We start from the raw sequence: 21,662 nt of genomic DNA on the forward strand, positions 1-21,662 counted from the left end.
GAGTTGAACAGAAAGTGCTGTGTGCTGCCTGAGCTAATTGGTATTTGGTCCCATCACCTTGTCTAAACTGGCCACACAGCGGAAGCAACATGTCAGCAGCACAATAGCAGCAGCTGCTGTCCTCTGTTAGTGTCTACACTGGATCTGTTCAACCACAGTGCACTGCGGCACACTCAAGACTTGTTTGACAGAGCTCACAGCCCACTACACAGCCATATCTGTTAGTGTAAGAGAGTCAAAAGTGTTGACAAGGGCTTTGGGTTGTAGTTACATGTGTAAAGCAAGAGTAAGGCGCGAGTCACTGTGCAGCTGGTGTAGCCAGCTGCATTGACTCATGTTTTCTCAACCATCACAAAGAAGAGTGAAGAGAATGGAAAATTCAGCCAAAACACATCCAGCACTGAAATATTATCTGCAAAAAACATTGGAGACAAAATATGCATTAATATTAATCTCCTAAACCCGGCACCAAGCCCTGAAGATTTCAATATAACTGAAAAACTGCAAAACCCTGGAAACTTGGTCTGAAGTCAAACACTGTAGCAGACCTCTGCCCTTCACTCACCTGTATGTTGCAATTTGCATAGTTCACCTCTGTCTGTACCACTCCTGTTTGTGAGGTAAACTTGATTTGTGTGCGTGTGCAAAATGTTAAGTAAGTGTGGAAATATAATGTCTTTCTGCAATTTGAAGTGCATAGTTTCAATTTCACACTAGCTTGCCTCACTTAACTTTAATACAAGCATTTGCTTGTTCTAAAAATTGAAGGGAAAAAAAAAAGAATTCCCTGTGCAGTAGAACCAAGTATTGTCAACAGGAAATGTACTTTTTGTAGATTAAACAATACCAATCGAGTAAAGTGGAGGCAATTAATTGCATTCACCATAGTCTTACTTTTAAAGAAACCTTACTAAGATTAGTGGACAGATTGCCTGTAAAACTAAACTAAACACGGCACCTCTGAAATAGCTTGTTTGGCCTGATATTGTGAATAGAAAAAAAATAGAACTTGTGTAAGCAGACATGCAGGGCATTTCTTAGCTCTTGCTGGACGCAATTTCCTGGGTGAATTTCTGCTAAATGAAGCAAGCATAAAATGTTGAGACACGTGAAAGTAGTTAGACGCTCTCGTCTAACTACTTTCACGTGTCAGTTTATGAACAATAATAAATTAACATAAGTGTGTGGTGGTTATAAATCCTTGCATCCAGGTGCTTTACCCCAAGGGGATTATTAAAAATGGTTCCAACAGCTATATTCTGTTATAACATGATGTTTTAATACCAATTTATCTACAAAATCTTGACTGACACCACTGTATTCTGGTCTTCATGGAAAGTGCACTGTCACTAAAGCAAAGGAACATATAAAAATTACAAACAAACAGACTGTACCATTTTCACCATAAAATGTCCATTCATTTGGCATTGGTACTTACAGTATAAATGAGCAGTCATATTGAAACAGGATGGTTCAACTTTATGTAGCGGTATCTGATATATTTCTACTGTAGAATTCTTTTTGTTGCAGTTTGTTCTGGAGAAACATTTGTGCATTTCCTCACTGATCCACCCCATCTTTATAATATAGCACTGAAGGTAGTAGCCACAAAACAAAAACCAAAACAACCAGATGAGTACATTCTTCAGCTGTCCACAGCTGGTTGTCTCCTGATTAACCACAGAGTTTGGTAATCCACAGAGACTGAGCACAAATGTAAGCATCTGTACCATCGTGGGCACAATTCTTATGTCCCAAAGTTCTCCTCGTAGCCGTTTACAGTCCAGATCTCTCATTCGAGCAGCTGTTAACTGCACAGCTTGGTGGTCTCGTAATCCATTGAATTGGGCAGGCGTGAGCTGAAGGCCTGTAAGGAGGCATAAATGCGAACCACTTCGCTGGCAGTCAGTTTGAGCCTGTGCCGGAGAAGACAGGCAAACAGGTCCAACCTCTGCTGACCGGGAGGGGACAGCCGATTGACTCGGTCTCGTATTTCCAACAGCTGGAGCATGGCTGTGTCCTGGGAACCTTGAGTGTAGGGGTAGTCCAACTGCAGAATCAAGTCACGGATCGCCTCCGGGTCAAAGTGCATGCTGTAGCCAAACACCTGGATGCTGTTGATCTTCATGTAGCCCAGGTTCCGAGCAGGATCTGTCATTTCCAAAGGCTCATAATAAACACTGTCATTCACTCCATCCTGGGTCTTTATCCTGCTGCGAAGGTAGATGTGGATGGTTTCAAAGAATGTCTTCCACTTGTTGCCCAATGTCAGAGTCCAGTTGTAGCACTCAAAGGGCAGGTCCAGTTTGGTGGCCTGCCAGTCTGGAAAGCTGTTCTCATTCACAGGGATGTACCAACTCTCTGAGTGGCTCCCTCCAAAAGGGTTGATGTAGAGAGTAAGGACAGGCTCCAGGGTGCTGTTCTTTGTAAGGCAGATCTGGAGGGATATTCCCAGCAGCATGTGGACCATGTTGGACTTATACTTGTTGCTCTTCAGCGTCAGCAGCATCCGCTTTCTCCATGATGGGTCAAACCAGCTATTGAGTCGCATGTCATTACTGATGAAGATTGCATGAACCTATCAGGAATATGAATGAAAAAAAAAATTAGAATTGTCTCAATATACACGAAAGATCACAAAGAAATATTTGAGTTTTCATAAAAATACTGGTACGCTCTGATGCTCCTGTGCTATAAGCCCCAAATGTAAAACTGGTGAGGGCTTTTTTGGCACCCTGTGAGCAACTCTTATTGGAACATTAGAGTGCCCTTGGATTTCTCTTAACAAACCCAAAGGCCAAAATTGCTGCACTGTTATTTGCAGGAGCTGGCATTTACTAAAAGAGAAAAGAAAAAAAAAGGAATTGAGGACAGGATTACAAAATATAAAGAGAATGTATCTACGCATTTGGGAGATTTTGTCTATTTTTGTTTAACTGTAAAATGAAAAAAATAATTTAAAAAAAGACATCCTGTGGCCTTTGGATGGGGTTGCTCTTACCAACTCCACACTCAAAGGAAGGCCAAGAGGTGCATCAAGCTGTAGCTTCCAGGGTCAGGAGTGACTCTTCAAGCTCGCCTACTTCTCTTTATATTAACTAATATTATGTTGTCACCAAAAGTTGCTTCAAAACCACAAACAGAATTCAAACACACATAGTATACCAGGAGAAAAAAATGCAGAAAGTTCCTCAGCTGCCAGAAGGGCAAGACATTGTAATGTTGAGTGGCTCCCAAGAGCGAAAGTATCTTTCCTAGGCTGCTGCTGTGAAAGACAGCCCAACTCTCAGTGAGCCTGACATGATTAAACAAAGGCTAAAAGAAAAGTACCTCTAGCCTGCGGTCAGCTCTCTGCAGTAGGTAGCCCAACTCCAAATCCTGGAGGTCTGTTTCAAACCCGAGGTAGTTCTCCGTGGAGTCTGCCACCATCGGCCTGCAGGCTCCCTGCGTCAGAGCGAAGCCCGGGTTGCAGCTCCCACAGCGGGTGTGGTTGTCTGGTGCACATGCCGCACAGGCCGAGCCTTCCCCGACGGAGCAGGGCGGAGGCAGTTGACAGGGGCTGTGTTCGTACCGGCAGCTGCAGCTGTGGAGCTCCTCTGAGAATGTACCAAGCTGGTTGTTCTCTGAGCAATACAGGAGAGACTGGAAGTGGCTCAGCCAGTAGGACTGAGGCCTGCACCAGGGACGGAAGAAAAAAAAAACAGAGGATGGGGAGAGAAAGGCAGAGGAGTAGTGGTTATTGAACAGGCTTTTAGGATGAGCTGGTTTAATAGGGAGAGGCTTTATTAGGCCCAGGAGACCTGTCTGGGTCCAGAGACAGCTTGCCCCTTAAAAATAATAGCCTGATACTGTAAGCCTGAGATCCTTTCAGTAAGCATGGTTTAGGTCATTTGCAGGTCAAAAGACCAGGGTTTTTATATAACCATTATTTCAACAGCATTTCAACCCCTACATTTCAGAGCATACTTTGTACTTGCTATGCAATAAAAGGAGTTTTCAACTGAATTACTAATGGTTGTACTATAAGAAGTGAACAACCTGCATGACAACTCACTGAACTTTAACTGCTCATAAAGATTGGAAGATACAGCTGTAAGTTGCAGAACATATGAAACATTCAAATTCCAATTTTGTTTTGTTTTAAGTTAGGTCAAGTGGGACCTGCTACTGGGCTGCACAGTGACTTGGTGGTCAGCACTTTCGCCTTGCAGCTAGAGGATCCCCGCTTCGCAGCCCTGCTTTTCCAGAATCTTTCTGCATGGAGTTTCCATGTTCTCCCTGTGCATGTGTGGGTTTTCTCTGGGTTCTCCGGCTTCCTCCCACAGTCCAAAAACGTGCTGAGGTTAACTGGTAACTCTAAATTGTCCGCAGGTGTGAATGTGAGTGTGATTGTTTGTCTGTATATGTAGCCCTGTGATACTAGTGACCTGTCCAGGTGTCCCCTGCCTTCACCTTAAGTCAGCTGGAATAGACTCCAGCCACCCTGCAACCCTAATGAGGATTAAGCGGTGTGTAGATGATGGATGGATGGATAGGACCTGCTACTGCTTGAACGATGAAACGAGTGCCAGACACAGTGGTTCCAGTATCTCAAAATGGTTGTTCTTTTGGAATTTATATGCAAAATTAGGAAACAAAAATTCTTCCCTGCCAAGTGAATTCACACTTTGCCTCTTTGGTAGGCATATTTCCAATGAGATCATATTCTCAAGCCCATTTCCAGAACAATTCATTAGAGTATATTTAGGATAATATGAAAGTGTTGTGTGAAGTGCCGGATGTTACTTAGCAAGCCTGGTGTGAGATTTCTGTGGTGGTTTTATGTTTTTGTTGTCGTATAGTGCTCGATTAGTGGTGGTTATACATGCAAAAAATATGAGCAGAAACGGTTTTTAAAAACGAAGAGACAGACGAGAGACAGAGCAAGTTGTCTTTGATCAGTTTGTGACATAAATATTAGAAGTGCTCTGCAGCCGTAGGGTAACTTGCTTTCAGACATACACATAATTCCCCCATGTGGACTGGGGTTTGATTCCCGTCTGTAGCACTTTCTCTACTGTGATCCCTTTATGCCTCTTATCCTCTTTACTCGCTGAAGAGAAGAAATGTTCAGTATATACTGCTGGCTTTCCTTTTGGAAGAAAAAAAAGCTTCTTCTTTGATGAGGGTGTATTGAGGTAAACTTTATGCTAATCTGAAAATGTTTGCTGGATTACATTTGGGGCGTTTTTCTTCTGTATCTCAATCTTATTGTTTGCTTGGCAGCGGGAAGCGAGGCTGAGTTCAGAAAATCACTGATTTGAATATCAAAACCCTCTAATGGAAAAAGCAGTCATGGGAAATGAACTGAAAGGACTCTTCCTTCCATCACCCGCTACCTGTGGGTAAGGCATTTCACCTCCGACAGCTTCAGCAGAGCAAAGCAGTCGACAAGACAAGACTGTAGTTGTACTGTTAGTTCCCTGGTGTGATTATGTGCAGCCTTCCTGTTCCCCACATCTCCTGCTCCGGACCACTGCTGTAAATCACAGTGTCTTCTAACTTCTACATTGCATTTAAAGGAGCAAGCAACACTGAATTTTGAAAATATTGGGTGTTGTCTCTGTATTAAGAACTCTCAGCATTGATTTAAAGGGACACTCAAGCTTTGTTTTCACATGTAATGCATGCAAAATCAAATGGATTTTAGACTTTAGCTCAGTTAATGTATCTGGACAATACATTACACCTTAATGTAATAAATTAACTTGCTATTCTCAGTATATTGGCATTAATCTGCTACTACAACTGCCTGCACTTTCCTGGGAAGTGGTAAGATTTTGGAAAATGGCTGCAGGGTTTTTCTTTTTTCCTTTTCAGTCACAGGAGCATTAGGGAGGTTCAATAATGATGTTGAGCGATAAGGCCTGGCTCCCAGTCAGTGTTCCAGTTCGTTTCAAAGGTGCAAGATGGGCTGAGGTCAAGGCTTTGTGTAGACCAGAAGTTTAAAAAAAAAACCAAAAATGTGTATTTTGTGGACTTTACTTTGTGCATGCAGGATACGGCCCTCTGTGAATTGTTACCACAAAGTTTGAAGAAGAAGGCTGTCTAAAATATAAAAGATTTCTCTTGTGGGTTCAATGTGTTCAGAGTTCAATGTACAAAAAAATAAAAAAAATAGTCCTTGTTATGCTTTGCAGACTACTCAATTTAATTATATCTTAAAATATTTCCTGCTCGTGATAGCCTGCAGCAAGAAACATTAAACAGCTTTAATATCATAAACATATAAGGTTTTATACTAATTCTACTGGTCTTTTTTTATTGTCAGATCTACTGTGAATGTTCCCCGGAGGAGCACAATTGCACTTATTTCTAGAACCATTCCTAGTTGTATTTATCTTCTGTCAGAGGTACTGTATATATACTATTAATAGCATTTTTGTCAAACCAGTCAATCGGAAAATCAATACTAATGCAAGGAAGCAAAAAGCAATCAATATGAAGAATGTGAGGGAAAAAACGACCAGCATCATGAGGTGCAATTACTACACCTTTGAGGTGATCTTTTCATCTGTAACAGTGAAAGTGATTGAAACAGAGTGGCCGTAAAGACAAAATTGGTCAAATCTACCCAATGCCTTGAAAGGATCATTAAAAAGCTATTCGACAATTTCAGAGTCAAATCTTAATTGCACTCTAGAAGTAGTAAAACAACAATGAGAGGACTCCTCCAGTGAAGCGTTCAAAACCGGACGTGAAAAAAATTCTGCACCTTTTTCTGGGGGAAGCATGAGAAAGGCCTTCTCTAAGCTGATTAAAGCAGAAGTACTGAAGACTGAAGATGCACGTCATTATGCCTAATGGTAAAAGTTTCAGCACAAAGTATACAGTGGTGTCTTATCATTAACCGCCCAACAAAAGCCAAGCCGACTCGCTCATAATTGTCAGCGCAGTGCAAAAGTAGCCCCCAGGAAACAAAATCAATCGCCTATCTTTCATCTGTCTCAAGTGTTATGAACGGGATGGTAAAGGGAGAGTGAAGGGTTTTTTCGAGGGCTTCCGTTTCTCTCCAAGGCAAACTGACAAACATCCCTTTCTAAATCTCTCTCCACAGTGTATGGAGATTTCTATGAAGAGAGAGACGAAAGCGAGGGCTTCACAGTTGATGTGTTGGTGATAACATAGATAAACACTGTCGAGAAGAGGCTGAAGATGCTTCCTGGCAAGAGGGGGGGAACATCAGAGGCGTAGATCAGTGATTAATGTGTGTTTTGGCAATATGGTGGGGAGAATAAGAACGATTAAAGGGAGGGTACACTGAGACAGAGGAACGAAAGAAAGAGCAACAGATAGTGAGAGGCTGGACATTAAACAGAGTGCACTGCATAGATTAATCTGACAGTTGATTTATGTGCTGTCGCCGCCATTACTGCTACCATTACTGTGGTGGCTGAGTCGAACTGAAAGTAGTGTGACTGACAGTGATGTTTGGATTCATGAGCTTCTGCAATCATCCCTCCGGTAGATAAAGCGATTCAGTGTGAATGGGGATTTTATTCAGTCTTAAGATTACTCTAAGATTTGGAAAATGTCACCACCTGAAAAAACATCAAACACTTGAAATGACATGTCTATATCTCTGGTGGGAAAATGACAAGTTGCCGGCATACAAATAATGACTGTCCTCTCATCCGCAAAGCCTGAAGGTTCATGGTGTTCTTCTAACAAAGCAAAAAGTAATGGGGGAGGTTGGGCTTGATAGGTTATATGAGGTGAGAGTTGGGTTTCTTTTCTAATGTCCTAACGGTAAGTGCTGATAGGTGAAGAATGAATGAATATCGTGTGAAATAGGTTATGGTGAAGTACTTCCACCTTAAAGCTGCAGAGTGCTAATAACCATCTCAACAACATAAATACAGACTTCTGGGGTTTCATATATCACAAACCCAAGGAACCAATCATGTCAGCCTGCAGGGTGGAACTTCCTGTATCGTGATCCTTCTTCACAACCAGTTGCTTTCATGAATAGACCCAATACAACAACTAGCCATTGAATAGCAAAGAGTAAGTTTATGGTCTTTGAAGTTAATAATTTTTAAGGATGGAATGGATAATATCAGTGGAAAATAAAGGAATAAACAAAAACTCTAAATATAGAACTTTGATACAATTTTAGGCGATTAATCAGTTAATCAGAAATGAACCTCTTAAGCCATCTAGGTGATTTCCATAACAGTTTGAACTAAATCTTCACCACATACACTACTGTTCAAAAGGTTGGGGTCACTTAGAAATGTCTTTATTTTTGAAAAAAAGCACCTTTTTCAATGAAGATAACATTAAATTAATCAGAAATACAGTCTAGACATTGTTAATGTGGTAAATGACTATTCTAGCTGGAAACAGCTGATTTTTAATGGAATATCTACATAGAGGTACAGAGGAACATTTCCAGCAACCATCACTACTGTGTTCTAATGCTACATTGTGTCAGATAATGGTGTTGAAAGGCTAATTGATGATTAGAAAACCCTTGTGCAATTATGTTAGCACATGAATGAAAGTGTGAGTTTTCATGGAAAACATGAAATTGCCTGAGTGACTCCAAACTTTTGAATGGTAGTGTATATCAGAAGGAATGGAGGTAATGTATTACAACTCCTCTTGTTACTTTAGGAAACTGATCTTTTGTCTATTTATACTTTTTGATATTTCTTTCAAAATCGTACTCTTTTTAAAATATATTTACTTTTAGAAATTGTACTCCAATACAATCAAAATGGTTTTTATTACAAATAAACCGTATATGCAGGTATAGAGTGAAAAGTTGCTAACTCCATGCCAGGCGGTCAAGATGAAATGCCACAGAAGTGAGAGGAAAGAAAGGGACACAGGAGACTGAAATGCAGACCTAAATGAATCTGAATCCCATTAAAGTGCAGCAGAGACAGAGGCAGAACATGAGAAGAATCCTCTGCCACATTTATAGAATCTGTTCAACTTTAAGAAAGGTGACAGCTTCATTATGCAGTGTGAGCTTTTTTTTTTTTTTTTTTTTTTACCCAGAGATGTAGAGGAGGTGGCAGCATACAAAAACTCTGCACTCAACTTGTGCAAGCATGTGAGTGTCAGTTAATCAACTGATGCCACCACTGAATTTTAAATATTTCTGTAGCTTTGGCGATGCTGCTTCAGAACACTGGCTAATGTTTAGTGTTTGTATAAATCTCGTGGTCTCACTCCACACCACAAACATTACCATTTCTGGCTTGGTTAATGCTTGGTTTGTTTTGCTGGGCATAAATAAATTGAGGAATGAGGACATTTTAGAAAAAACCTAAACATTCCTGGCTTGTTGTGTTTTACAATGTAGCACAGGAACTGAGTATAAGCTCAAATTTAGGAGGATTGCATGAAGTGCAAGTCTCATGGAATAATGTTCTGTGCAGTCTTCTCTCCGATAAATCCCATTCCTCTACAATGAAACTCCCTTCTCATTTAAGTTTTGAAAGAAATCATTTTTCTATTTCCTCACTTAAAGATACGATCGTGGCATTGTATGAATGGCTTCTAGCAGAAAAGAGTCACAAAGTCAACACAGAAAGGGAAAAATGGAGGCATAAGTCAGCAACACTCTCACCTCAGAGGTGATTGTGTCCCAAAGTTTCATTTTCACACATTGTTTACTTCTGGTTTTCACTTGCTATTTATTTAAGCTTAGGCACCAAAACAACATAATTTAGGTAAAACAATCACTGAACTACATGTAAGAAGCTTGGCTGTGTTTAGACACGTACGTGGTTCTGTTTAGGAAAATAGCTCAGTTGACCCTGTAAAGCTTTCTCTCCATTACCTGGTCCTGCCTCATCTAATATCAGATTGGTTGGTTGAAAAAGAACAAAAGTAAAGCAGCATGTTAAATGGCAAAGATATGTTGATTTGAAACATACAGTATTTATGATATGTCTCATACAAATATACTCTGCCAGAGAATACATCTCAGTTAAGCCCTGCTGCAGCCTAGATGTATTGGGATGCAGTTTTCATTAGACATGCCTGTTCAGAGAGATGAGTACAATGGCAAGCTCATTGATTGTTGTAACTCATTGTCCAGAGGAAAACAAAAAGCAATATGTTGCCTAGCAATGTAGTGTGTTTCCTGTAAAGTGCTCGTTTATGAGCTGCATCTTGTCTGGCTTTACTGATAGCTGTTTATGCTGCTGTTAATTTTCTAAAAGTGGATGGTTACGTGACTGACATGCAGCTTTAAATTACTACATGAAGTCTAAATCAAATCAAATCAAATCAAATCAAACTTTATTTATAGAGCACTTTTCATACAGTTAAAAATGCAACGCAAAGTGCTTTACAACATTAAAAACATTAAAAACAAGAAAACCCATCCCTCCCTCCCTCCCTCCATATATACATATATGCACACAACTGCAGGAGCACGCACACGTACGCACGTCCACACACACATACATACACACACACACACATACATACACAGACACACACACGCCCACAGACACACACTCCCACCACTGACAGTAGGGAGACATGGCATGGTCTAGGGACACACGTCGTGGTGGATTTGTTCTTTTTCTCTGAGTAATTCTATTAAGGCTATACAGAGGAAGGCAGTAATATATTCATAACTGATAATCAGTTATTTGCACTGGCAGCAAAGTGCCTGTCTACAGAGAAGGGATTTAGTGTTGTTTGGCTTGGTGTGGCTCACCCAGAACATAGTGATGATGAAGAATACAGCTACAATGATTACTTGATTGTACTTGAAGTATCTGATCTGATATGAGTTCTGATAGTTGTTGACCATAAAGTGAACCTTTAACTAACAGGAGGTAGTGAGTATTGAGGAATGTCTTTTCGGCTCCAGAAATCCTATGTTATGTTGACCTTGGAGTCCACTGTTAACCTATTGCTGATTTGTAATCCTTAGGAATGCACAGAAGGGGAGTCTTGTCTGAGGAGTTATCATTCTTTAGTGGGGATGTAAACCAGATGCTGTAATTCTATACGTTTTCAGAAGGTATAAAAACTGACCGTTGGTCTTTGTTCGAGGAGGATCATTGGGCGACATCCTTCCAGACAACTTCTGTCTGTATGATACTGTTCTTTCTTTTAATAAAGTTCTTATTAAGAAAGTCAGTGTCAACGGGCGTTTCTTCTCCACCTGCACATCACGGACATCAGAGAAACAACGACATACTTTTTATTATGGACTAAAAATGTTCTTTCCTTTGTTCGTTATATCACAAAGCATTATAAGCAGTATATTTAAAAAAAATCTGACCTACTTTTTACTTTTATGTAAGTAATTTTACTTTTTTCTTCAAATTTGCCAAGTTATTTTCCTTGAGTACAATTTCCCAGTGCTCCTTTTATCCCTGGATGTCACAGATCAGCAAAACCTTTTGGGACAAACATCCATCCATCCATCCATCCATCCATCCATCCATCCATCCATCCATCCATCATCTATACACTGCTTAATCCTCACTAGGGTCACAGGGGGTTGGAGTCCATCCCAGCAGACTTAGGATGAAGGCAGGGGACACCCTGGACAGATCACTAGTCTATCACAGGGTTACACACATAGAGACAAACAATCACACTTACATTCACGCCTATGAATGATTTGGAGTTGTGGCATTTTAAGATTGAACAAATGATAAAATCAGACAAATAGGATGTGTGAATTTTAAGAGCAAACAATAATAAGATTGAAAGACCTAACATGTCAACTGAAAATAGGAATACTCTAAATAATCCTGTGGAAAGCGGCAACCCAACGGAAGCCCATGAAGCCCATATAGGGCGTTAAGACCGGAAGTGCGTGTCCTCTCTTCATGTGCACTCGTGAGTTGAAACCAAGTTCACGTTGAGTAAAGCAGAAATAATATCAACCTAGCAGAAATGAAAAAGAGGAGGTGGTCAAATTTTTGATACGATTACATTATATACATCCCAGTTGGGTCTTAAGACAATAGAAAGCATATAAGACGATGTAATGCTTTGTGTAGTCAGTTAAAATCTCGAGATTTTGCTCATGTTTGTTCATACAGCCTCTGCATTGAATAAACATAATTCACATCAGTCTCTGAAGACAGCTGGAAGACTCTTTCTTGAAAACTTTTTGAAGAGTCCAACTTTTGATTCGGAATTGATTTTTGACTACATGTTGTGACTCAGCCTGCCTGATCATCACTGGCCCTTGGCAGGCAGGCTGAGTGACAACAGAGTTAGTTAACCTCAGCATGTTTTTGGACAGTGAGGGGAAGCTGGAGAAAACCCACGCATGCACAGAGAGAACATGCAAACTCCACGCAGAAAGATCCCGGGGAAGGCCAGGACACCAGCTGGGGACCTTCTAGCTGAAAGGCGAAAGCGCTAACCACCAAGCCACTGTGCAGCCCTGGGACAAACATAGTGGGTCAACTGCTGCCACACGACCGTTTAAGGCTGAGAACAAAGATGTGAAGACTCGGAACTGATTATGTCACTGAGGCGTCAAGAGAAAAAACTAATTCAATACATCTGATTAGTCTCCTAGGCAGTGGGTGGGAAAAGTGCTTTGTAGTGACTTCATCAACAAATGTTTAATCCCTACTCCAAAATTTTACCTAACTTTACAATCAGACACGCTCTGAAGCTCAGAAATGCATGCTGTTGTACATTTTCCCTCCTTTTATGCCACGAAACCAGAGCAGAAACCCTGGTTTCGAAGCTATATCAGAGGATTTCATGGAGATAAAGTCCAGAGAAATGAAATGAAGATTTTATGATTTCATGCAAATTTCATGAAGTTGCGTACATATTTAATAGAACAGAGATTTGTGGATTTCTGTGGAAGCTTACTGTTGTTGCCACTACACTAAAGTATGCCAGGTGAGCTCATTTACGGTGATCTGTGAGTAAAAAGACGAGTATCTATAAAAACTGGGCTAAATTTGCCTGAAATATTCGAGCTTTTGAAAATGCCAGTTTTGTTTCAAGCTGGACAAAAAAGATTCCAAAGGGAAATCTCCAACATCAACAGTTCTGTGATGGTGATTGTAATGATGTACAAGTGAAATGCCACCACAGAGATGGCGACTTGTTTACTTCCTTCAAGGTTCTTAGATTAGTCTATCGAGAGAACACAAGCTGTGACTGGATGTACAGTAGCTTTGGGCAAAAAAAAATGCCAGAATCATGCAACTCCTACGGGGGTGAACATCAAACAGGAATGAAGAGGATGTACAAAAATAAAACTACATTAAAAAAGAAAATGCTATAATGTGATAAACTACAATGTATTTGACTGTAGCAAGATGCAATAATATTGAAGTTTTCTGTGACTAAAACATATCAGCCTTTTTCTAATTATTGTAGTTGTCAGGTGTACAAAATTAGAAGTTAGAGTACATTCACAAATCACGGAGAGACTGTAAATGTGTGCTGCTGTAGTTGCACTCACCGTTCTCTTGGTATGCGGACTTGGGGCTGTCGGTGACATCTTTTACTGAGGCTGAAGAGCTTGAAGATGACTCTCTGGGCTCGTCTGGAGAGGACCCGCATGCTGTTCTCCAACTGTTCATATCGCCACTGGAACAGGCTGTCCAAGGACCACAAGTGTTGTATGGTTGACACGTTCAGGAAATAGTTCTGAGGCAGCCTTGCATAGAAGGCTTTGAATTCATCTGGAACAACAGAGAAGACGCTTTAAAGGGAGAACTTATCATCAACACAGCATTGCAGTGTTTATGTCAAAGAGGATGTTTAGCATTCACTACCCTCTGTACAAGGGCTGGGGGACTAATTGAATTAATAAATGTATTGTCATTATGGCTTTTTAACCCACCCACTTTTTGTCATGTTGATGTGGTCATGAAACGAATTAAACCTAGTCTTTGTGGTCTGGAGCTGCCTTGTCTTAACTTGCAGATAACAATGAATCAAAGTTTACCTCACTAACAATCGGTGTATGATAAAAAGATGCAATTTACAACTAATTATTCAGTTGTTTTTTTTTCTCCATAATAATAGCACTTTACTTGGTAGTCCCTGCTAGCAGAACCTTGCTATGCTACTCTTTCTGTTACTTTTCCATTATACCCCATAAAATTGGAAATTGCATCAGGTTTCCTCAAAATTCAGACTTACATGTGATTTAATTTGAAATTAATTCACATTTATTTATTTGCCTGTTTGTTTGTTCGTTTGGTTATATAAAAGTTTCAAGTCACATGAAACACTGTCTGGCTCAAACTGATACTAATACAGCAAACAGGTTGAGCCTAATGTGAATTTGGCAAGATTAAAAGAAGCCAACACACTTCTGTTGATTCATAAATGTTCACTACCGTTCAAAAGTTTTAATGGAATATCTACATAGAGGTACAGAGGAACATTTCCAGCAACCATCACTCCTGTGTTCTAATGCTACATTGTGTTAGCTAATGGTGTTGAAAGGCTAATTGATTATTAGAAAACCCTTGTGCAATTATGTTAGCACATGAATAAAAGTGTGAGTTTTCATGGAAAACATGAAATTGCCTGCATGGGTGACCCCAAACTGTTGAATGGTACTGTACATAGCTGTCCTGTAGTCCGTCTCTGTAAATGTTATCTTTAGTGCAGCTTGAATCAGTGTGTATTTTTTGTCTAGATGACTTGCAAATATTTATTTTTTTAACTCTGGGCCTTCTGTTGCCCATGACCTGCACTTTCCTCATGAATATATCTAAAAGATAGACAGTTAAGCATGAAAAAAGGTAGCATTGTATCCACATATCCAGCCATCAGCTCTATGAGGTGTTTGTCCCTTGCAGGCTTCTGTCCAAGATTAAAATCCAGTTTTGAATCTTCTGCAGCCACAGTCTTTAGTGGTTTGTATTTCCATGAGCTTAATGTCGTTGTGCTGGTGTAGGAGGTGTTTCAGGAGGTTTGAGGTTGTGTTTTTTGCAGATGAAAGAGTCTTAGTTCCACTATCTGCACACAATTTACATTTCTCACCAATGTTCTTGTCACCTTTAATTTCAACAAAATCAAAGAAATGGGAATCTTTCCAGTGGCTGAATAGAAATGTTTCTATTTTCCAGGTTAGCTTGCTGCTTATGAACAACAATTTCAAAAATGAATCCAGGGATGAGACAGGATTATTTAAAATTACCAAGGCGTGAAAACTGGTAAACTTCTGCTGTAAAGTTTATCTTTTTAACATGAAGTTTTTGAAGATTCATTCATTTTTGGAGGGTTAGGGTTAGGGTTAGTAAAGGTGGTCGTAAAGGAACTACAGTTTTTAACACTTTTCTTTGGCTATATTTTTCTTTGTTTTAACCTAGTTGGTTCAAGTATGAAGGACAAGAACAGGAAAAAAAAGCTTCATATTTTATAGAAACAGCAGGAGCTGAGGATGTTTTAAGCTGTAAACATGATACTGAGCTTATTGAAGCCATTTGCAAATACTGTAAGAAGAAAGAAAGTGGCTGCTCAAAAGGGAAATACAGCCAGTTTGATTCAACATCTTAAACAGAATCATGTCACAGAATGGGCTAAAGAAAAAGGTCACAGCAGAAATTGCATACCTAAGCAGGACATTTTACAGCCCTGCAGGAAACTGTACTCTGTCTGCTAAACTGTTTTAACTTCGTAAGTGCTAGAGCTACTCCCTAAAAGTCGACTAGTTGAATCATCTGTCTGACTCCTTGGTCCAGCTTCTCATTCAACAGCATCAAACATGGCAAACCATTTGAAATCAGTGTCCGACATTTAATTGTGGACAATGGTGTAAATGTATTTGAAACTCTATCACTTTGTTCATTTACATGTTGTTTTTGATGTAAAAGTGGTCATAGCAGGTACAGAGTTTGATTCAAACAGATGTACATGTGTTATTATTCTGACAAATCCATATAGAAACCTATCATTACATATCAGCTCTTCAAATAGTGATGTCTTGCATTCAAATCTTGCTTCATATGCAGCTGCTTCTTATTGAATTGTAAATACTCTTTGCTTAATGTGTTCAAAATCGTGACTAGAACTCATGTCAATGGACTGTCTTAATGCCAGAGACTTGAGGCTATGTACTGAATCCAAATCTGATTTGACCGATACAATTCTAAGTTGGGTACAGCCCTACTAAGCACTTTTGTTCGGTGATGCAATGACCTGCAGTATTTAGCGTTAAGGTTATTTAACGTGTGATTTCCTGAAGTAATGAGATGTGAAACTATTTTCTTTTTTTCCCAGTCAATGCTGAACAGCGATCCAAACCACTAAATATTAGATAAAATGTTATTCTCACAGATACACAGTTTGAAACATTTAACACAGTAGAAGAGTGGAGCATTGATTCTGCTGTCAAACACCAGAACAGTTAAAAAAGAAACTAAAGAAAAGAAATGTTCTTATTGTTGAATGATAAATACATGTTAATTGTTCCTCACTTAAATGTGACAGCTAATTGCAGCATTGATTTTAGATTGCATCACCCAGCTTTACTCTTTACTACCAACCAACATGGTGAGTGGCAGATACAGACAGTCATATTACAACCATATTTATTGGAAAGTATGTTTCCATCTGTGGGTTCCAGGAGTCTTGCATCAATATGTAATGTGAGTATATTGTGCAACTTTTGATGACCAAGTTTGAATACCAGCAGTAGAAAACTGGGACAGCACTAAAGATACCCAAGTGTATTGTTTGAGCGGTAAGATTTTACTTCCACACAGATGGAAAACTTGCAAGTTATTGTACCATATTACCAGGAAATATGTCGATGTGGACTTTGATTTTTCAGCCGTCTGTTTACAGCATGTCTAGGCTCCTAACGATAAGACATTTATGCTCTGTTATTTACATCTAGCGGGGACATTTTCATGAGTCTTGAGTCAATGACGAGGCTCACCTTACATCTGCTCTGTTCAGCAGTTGACCGGTACACAACAGAATGTGGGTTACTACAGAAGACGGAGAATGCACCATTTGTGCCCTACAGTTTGAGGCAAAAAATGCTGCAATTCTCAGTTGCATTGGGCGGCGCCTTTGAAAGTGGATTGAGCGTGGCGGCCTGTTCTATTTGGACTACAAATGTGGACTTTAGAGTACTTAAATTAGGACACAGCATTTGGCAAGTGTGCTTTGAAAAGTTACATCTCATGTTTTTATCATATCCAGTAAAGCAAAAAAGAGGGAGGAGAAAGAATGGATATATGGCCTAGGTTTGGGGGAAAAAATAAACACTGGTGTCTCATATTGTTCTATTTGAGTTTAAAACACTGATTATGAACAATTTCAATTATGTTATTATTGGTACTAACAGGTTTATCACAGTCATGATCACTTATATTTTATGTGAAGTGAGAAAATTTAATTTAGTTTAGTTTTAGTTTTTTTTTTCGCATGTCATTGCATTCTTGTGTATTCTTTAGTGTCACCATTGGGTTCAAGGTTAACAATAGGAGTCACAATTCTCAACCTCCATCTACACTACTGTTCAAAAGTTTGGGGTCACCCAGACAATTTCATGTTTTCCATGAAAACTCACACTTTTTTTCATGTGCTAACATAACTGCACAAGGGTTTTCTAATCATCATTTAGCCTTTCAACAACATTAGCTAACACAATGTAGCATTAGAACACAGGAGTGATGGTTGCTGGAAATGTTCCTCTGTACCCTTATGTAGATATTACATTAAAATCAGCTGTTTTCAGCTAGAACAGTCATTTACCACATTAACAATGTCTGGACTGTATTTCTGATTAATTTAATGTTATCTTGACTGAAAAAACGACTTTTCTTTCAAAAAATATGGACATTTCTAAGTGACCTAAAAAATTTAAACAGTAGTCTATATCAATAACTAAATGTACTTTGTTGTAACATCTAAGTTGGGTTTACTGGCACAACTTCCCCTAAGTGCATAGAGGAGGGATAAAGTCCATAAAGGTCAAAACCCCAACATCACTTATAGTATACATCAGAACTTCATTGTTTGACCAACATGTTTGGGCTTGTACCTCTCTGATACATACTACAAGCGCTGCTGGAGTTTTGACCTCTTTAGATCTCCTGCTGATAAAGCGGCAGCTAGAAATATGTAAAATCCCTCGCCGAAGGACACATTTATGACACTTACAGGTGTCTGCATGCTGGGCACGCTCCTGCCCTTGCTTCACAGCCAGCTATTAAAACATAAACTTTGAAAGTAATTGCACTTAGGCATATTTCAGCCAAATCTGAACAGCGGAAAAAAAGACATCCATTTTGATTTCACCTGAGTAATAATCGCCAAGGCAGGGTGACCGAGCACAGCAATAATAACCAAACATCATGCTAAGAGCTTCCATTCAAACTCGGTTTCCGCGGTGATATGAAAAGCTATACGGGCAATAAATGGGTTTTATAGCTGATTAATCTGCTCCAGACATATTGTAAACCACCTGAGCTGAAAGCTGTTGATTTTTTATTTTTTTTTAATCTGGTCGTGTTGTTAATTCGCTGTATGCAGATAGTGCACCAGGATCCAGGAGTCTCAACCACTTATTATATTTCACCTATAAATCATAGAGTAGGGAGGGACATGCATATAAGATTCCCCCTCAGATTTAATGATGCAGATAAAACACTTGAATTCATCCCCACTTCCTCTCATATAAATGATTTATGCTCAAAAAGTCAGATTTTCTTGCATTTAGGATGAGGGATGCAATGTGAAAGGAGGCAGGGATCCATTTCTTTCATTAAGGCTTCTTACCTGATTCTTCAAATTCTTTATAGAGCAACCCCCATGTCTCTGTGATCCTCTCCAGGCTCTCCTCCATGGCTTGGATGTCCATATAGGGGCAGTTGCATTCTGGGAACTTGGGGTCACAGCTGCACCAGCAGTCATTGTCCTTGCAGACAAACTCACCCTCTCCATTGCAGGCTATGTAGCTCAGAGCAGCCTGCACAAAACTTTCTCTCAAGTAGTCTGGAAGGATCACTTGCAAGCCTGTAAAACGAAGCTGGGTTTAGTGCCGTCATCAAACTGTGAACTTGGGGAGTGACAGTGAAAGTGTCGTGGCAATATATTGCTGGCTGAGCTTATAACTTACTCAATAAAATCTAAATCTGTATGCCAAACAGTTATTGCTATTTACCTCGTGTGCTTAAACGTTTCAGAGGAATGTTTGGTCTTTAAAAAATGATCACGGCAATCACAATAAAAAGTGGTAAAAGAAATCTGACAAACCTTGCAGCTGGACTTTATTTTCAGGGCTCTGAACCAGCACAGAGCTGACAGAGTCAAGGTTGTCATAGTTACTGCAACCAAGAGGACCAGTTCGTGTCTCTGTCACCTGGGCAACAACAAATAAGAAGCTTATTTATCAATTCTTCACTGCATCCATTTTAAGACAGGCACAGTGTTAATTAAGATTTCTTCACACCAAACTATATCTAAAGGAAACTTAGTTTGATGAGCCAAAGAAAAGGTTCTTTGTACAACATAAGTAGCTTTCTCTATTTGGTTTAAATAAAGCAGTTTCAACATAATCGATTGTACTTGTGAATGTGAACGGAATGGAAAACTAGGGTAAGCTCATTTTGATTCTCCTAAAATGCTGTAAGGGTTCTTTGCTGCACTCATTTTTATGCAAGAAAGCTACATGTTTCTTTTTTGTCTAGCTGCTGATTGAAGACGTTTTCCATTGACCTTTGCCACAAAGCAACTCCAACAAAGGAACCTTTTCTCTTCATTTGCAAGAAGAGATCTTATTTCAGCACTCTCTCTTTTCTTGCCGCGACACAGTGGAGAGCACCTAACCAATACTCATTTTTCTCTCTTTATGGTTGCGGGACACCATATTTTGTTCAGCAATTTGTCCTGGTCAGGCTTGTCAGAGGACAGTTGGTGCAAAGTGACAGATGGATGAGGCGAGACAATGAGGGTCAGTCGATCAGTAACACCATCATAGAGGGCTGAAGGGCTTGGGAACTCATATGAGGCCGGTGCTGCAAGCCAATGAAAACTCAGTAAAGAGGTCTTTAATCAAAAGCCTAATCCAGAGGAAAGGGTTGAGAGGAAGAATAAATATCCTCTGTGAATGGGGAAAGGAAAATGAAGATAATTTGAGTTCAATTCTTTGACTATAATATTTATAGCCGAGTATAAATCCCTTTGTTTCTCTTATGAGAGATTTTAATGCTGATATGAATGTGAGGAAATGAGATACAATGCTGGGGTCCAAACCACATGAATATTGAATCCATATAAGGAATTATTTGATATGCCATATTATATGCCATATGGCAAAACATTGACTGATGAGCAGAGCATTCAATTTCCGCTTTGCTTCACAGCTGCTATTCTCTGTAGATACATTCTGGTGTATTAAAATACTTAATAGGACATTATTGGCCACCTGTATCCTGTCACGTGACTGTATGAAGGGAGGCAAAGGCTCGAACTCCGCAGAAGATTTGCACCTTTGTTCGGTATTTGCCTTCATGATGGGAACTAATGATCCAGGTGCTACAGTGCTCTAAGTACTTCACAAACACATTCAAAGAGGTGAGTGGGAGAAGCAAAGCAGAGGAAGAACAATTTTTGATCACTGGCACACACAGCAGGTGAGTAATCAAAGGTTCAGATTTGCTGAATTGCCTCCTCTAAACTGGGGCAAATAAATAAATAAATACGGCTCTCAAAGCAGCACCACTAGGGGTCAGTAGATACACTGCCTCCGATAATGCCATCTCATAAAGTGAGCCAAAGATTTGCGAAGTAGGGAAGAGCACACAGTCTGTTTGCTGACGAACATTTACAGCATTTCAGTGACTAAATGTGCACCTCAAGATAACCATTAGAGGAAAACATGAGTAACTGCTTTTGGAAATAGCTGTTAATTGAATATAAAGATCCAAGGTACACACTTGTGCTCATAATAACATTATAGAAGAGGTTAACCAGGATTCCCAAGTTAAAGTCAGTGAGAAATATCCATTTATTACAGTGTTAATAATTACTTACAGCCTGAATCCATTTACTTTGAGATTTTGGCTCCATTTTGGGTGAATTTGGCAACTGTAGTTTGGTGTTTCATTCTTGCATTTCTGTTGACCCTTTTTCTTCATCATGGCACTTATGGGTATCATAGTATTTCCAGTTGTCTGCCTATATGAAAATTAAATTAATATAAAATTCTAACTGGTGGCTAGAAAAGCATTTTGATCCAAAGATGGTGTTTTTGTTCATCTGATGGTTTTCACTTTTAGCTCTGCTTTGTTTCACCACCACCTCCTGAGAGAACAATCCTGCTTTAGATCTTACAGCTTCTTCACCAACAGTCCATGGCATTTAAAAATCTGCTGTTTCGCTGTTAATCAGGTAGAATGCAATGTATTTATTAGAGCTTGTTCGCAGTAAATGGCATCTGCATCTGCCAACAGGAATGACAAGGGCAAAGCTGTGTGGGCTAACAAAAACAAGCTACCAGAAGCTTGAAAAAAAGTATAAATAAATGATAACAATAATGCAGTTATATGTCTTATAATTAACATCCAGCTGTCCTTATGGGTATGCCAGTTTGCGGTTGTGAATTTATCCTGTAAAGTGTGTTTTTCAACAGTTTACATCACTTTGTTATTTTTCTATTTAATGTCCACAGGCCAGAAAAAAAAAGC

The 21,662-nt window shown here is 39.6% G+C and overlaps 1 protein-coding gene across 1 annotated transcript in view; it reads right to left on the bottom strand.

Annotated features, from left to right (window-relative positions):
• Positions 1–1,257: 1,257 nt before the first annotated feature.
• brinp3a.2 (bone morphogenetic protein/retinoic acid inducible neural-specific 3a, tandem duplicate 2) overlaps positions 1,258–21,662 on the bottom strand; it is a 62,289-nt gene continuing 41,884 nt past the window's right edge. The window contains exons 5-9 of the mRNA XM_023268630.3: positions 19,231–19,336; positions 18,754–18,990; positions 13,466–13,688; positions 3,331–3,673; positions 1,258–2,578 (exon numbers count right to left, since the gene is read on the bottom strand). Of these exons, the coding sequence (XP_023124398.1) occupies positions 1,808–2,578; positions 3,331–3,673; positions 13,466–13,688; positions 18,754–18,990; positions 19,231–19,336 (1,680 nt within the window). The 3' untranslated portion in view covers positions 1,258–1,807. The remainder of the gene's footprint in view (positions 2,579–3,330; positions 3,674–13,465; positions 13,689–18,753; positions 18,991–19,230; positions 19,337–21,662) is intronic.

The sequence above is a fragment of the Amphiprion ocellaris genome, chromosome 2, assembly GCF_022539595.1.
Source record: "Amphiprion ocellaris isolate individual 3 ecotype Okinawa chromosome 2, ASM2253959v1, whole genome shotgun sequence".
Classification (NCBI taxonomy): Eukaryota; Metazoa; Chordata; class Actinopteri; family Pomacentridae; genus Amphiprion; species Amphiprion ocellaris.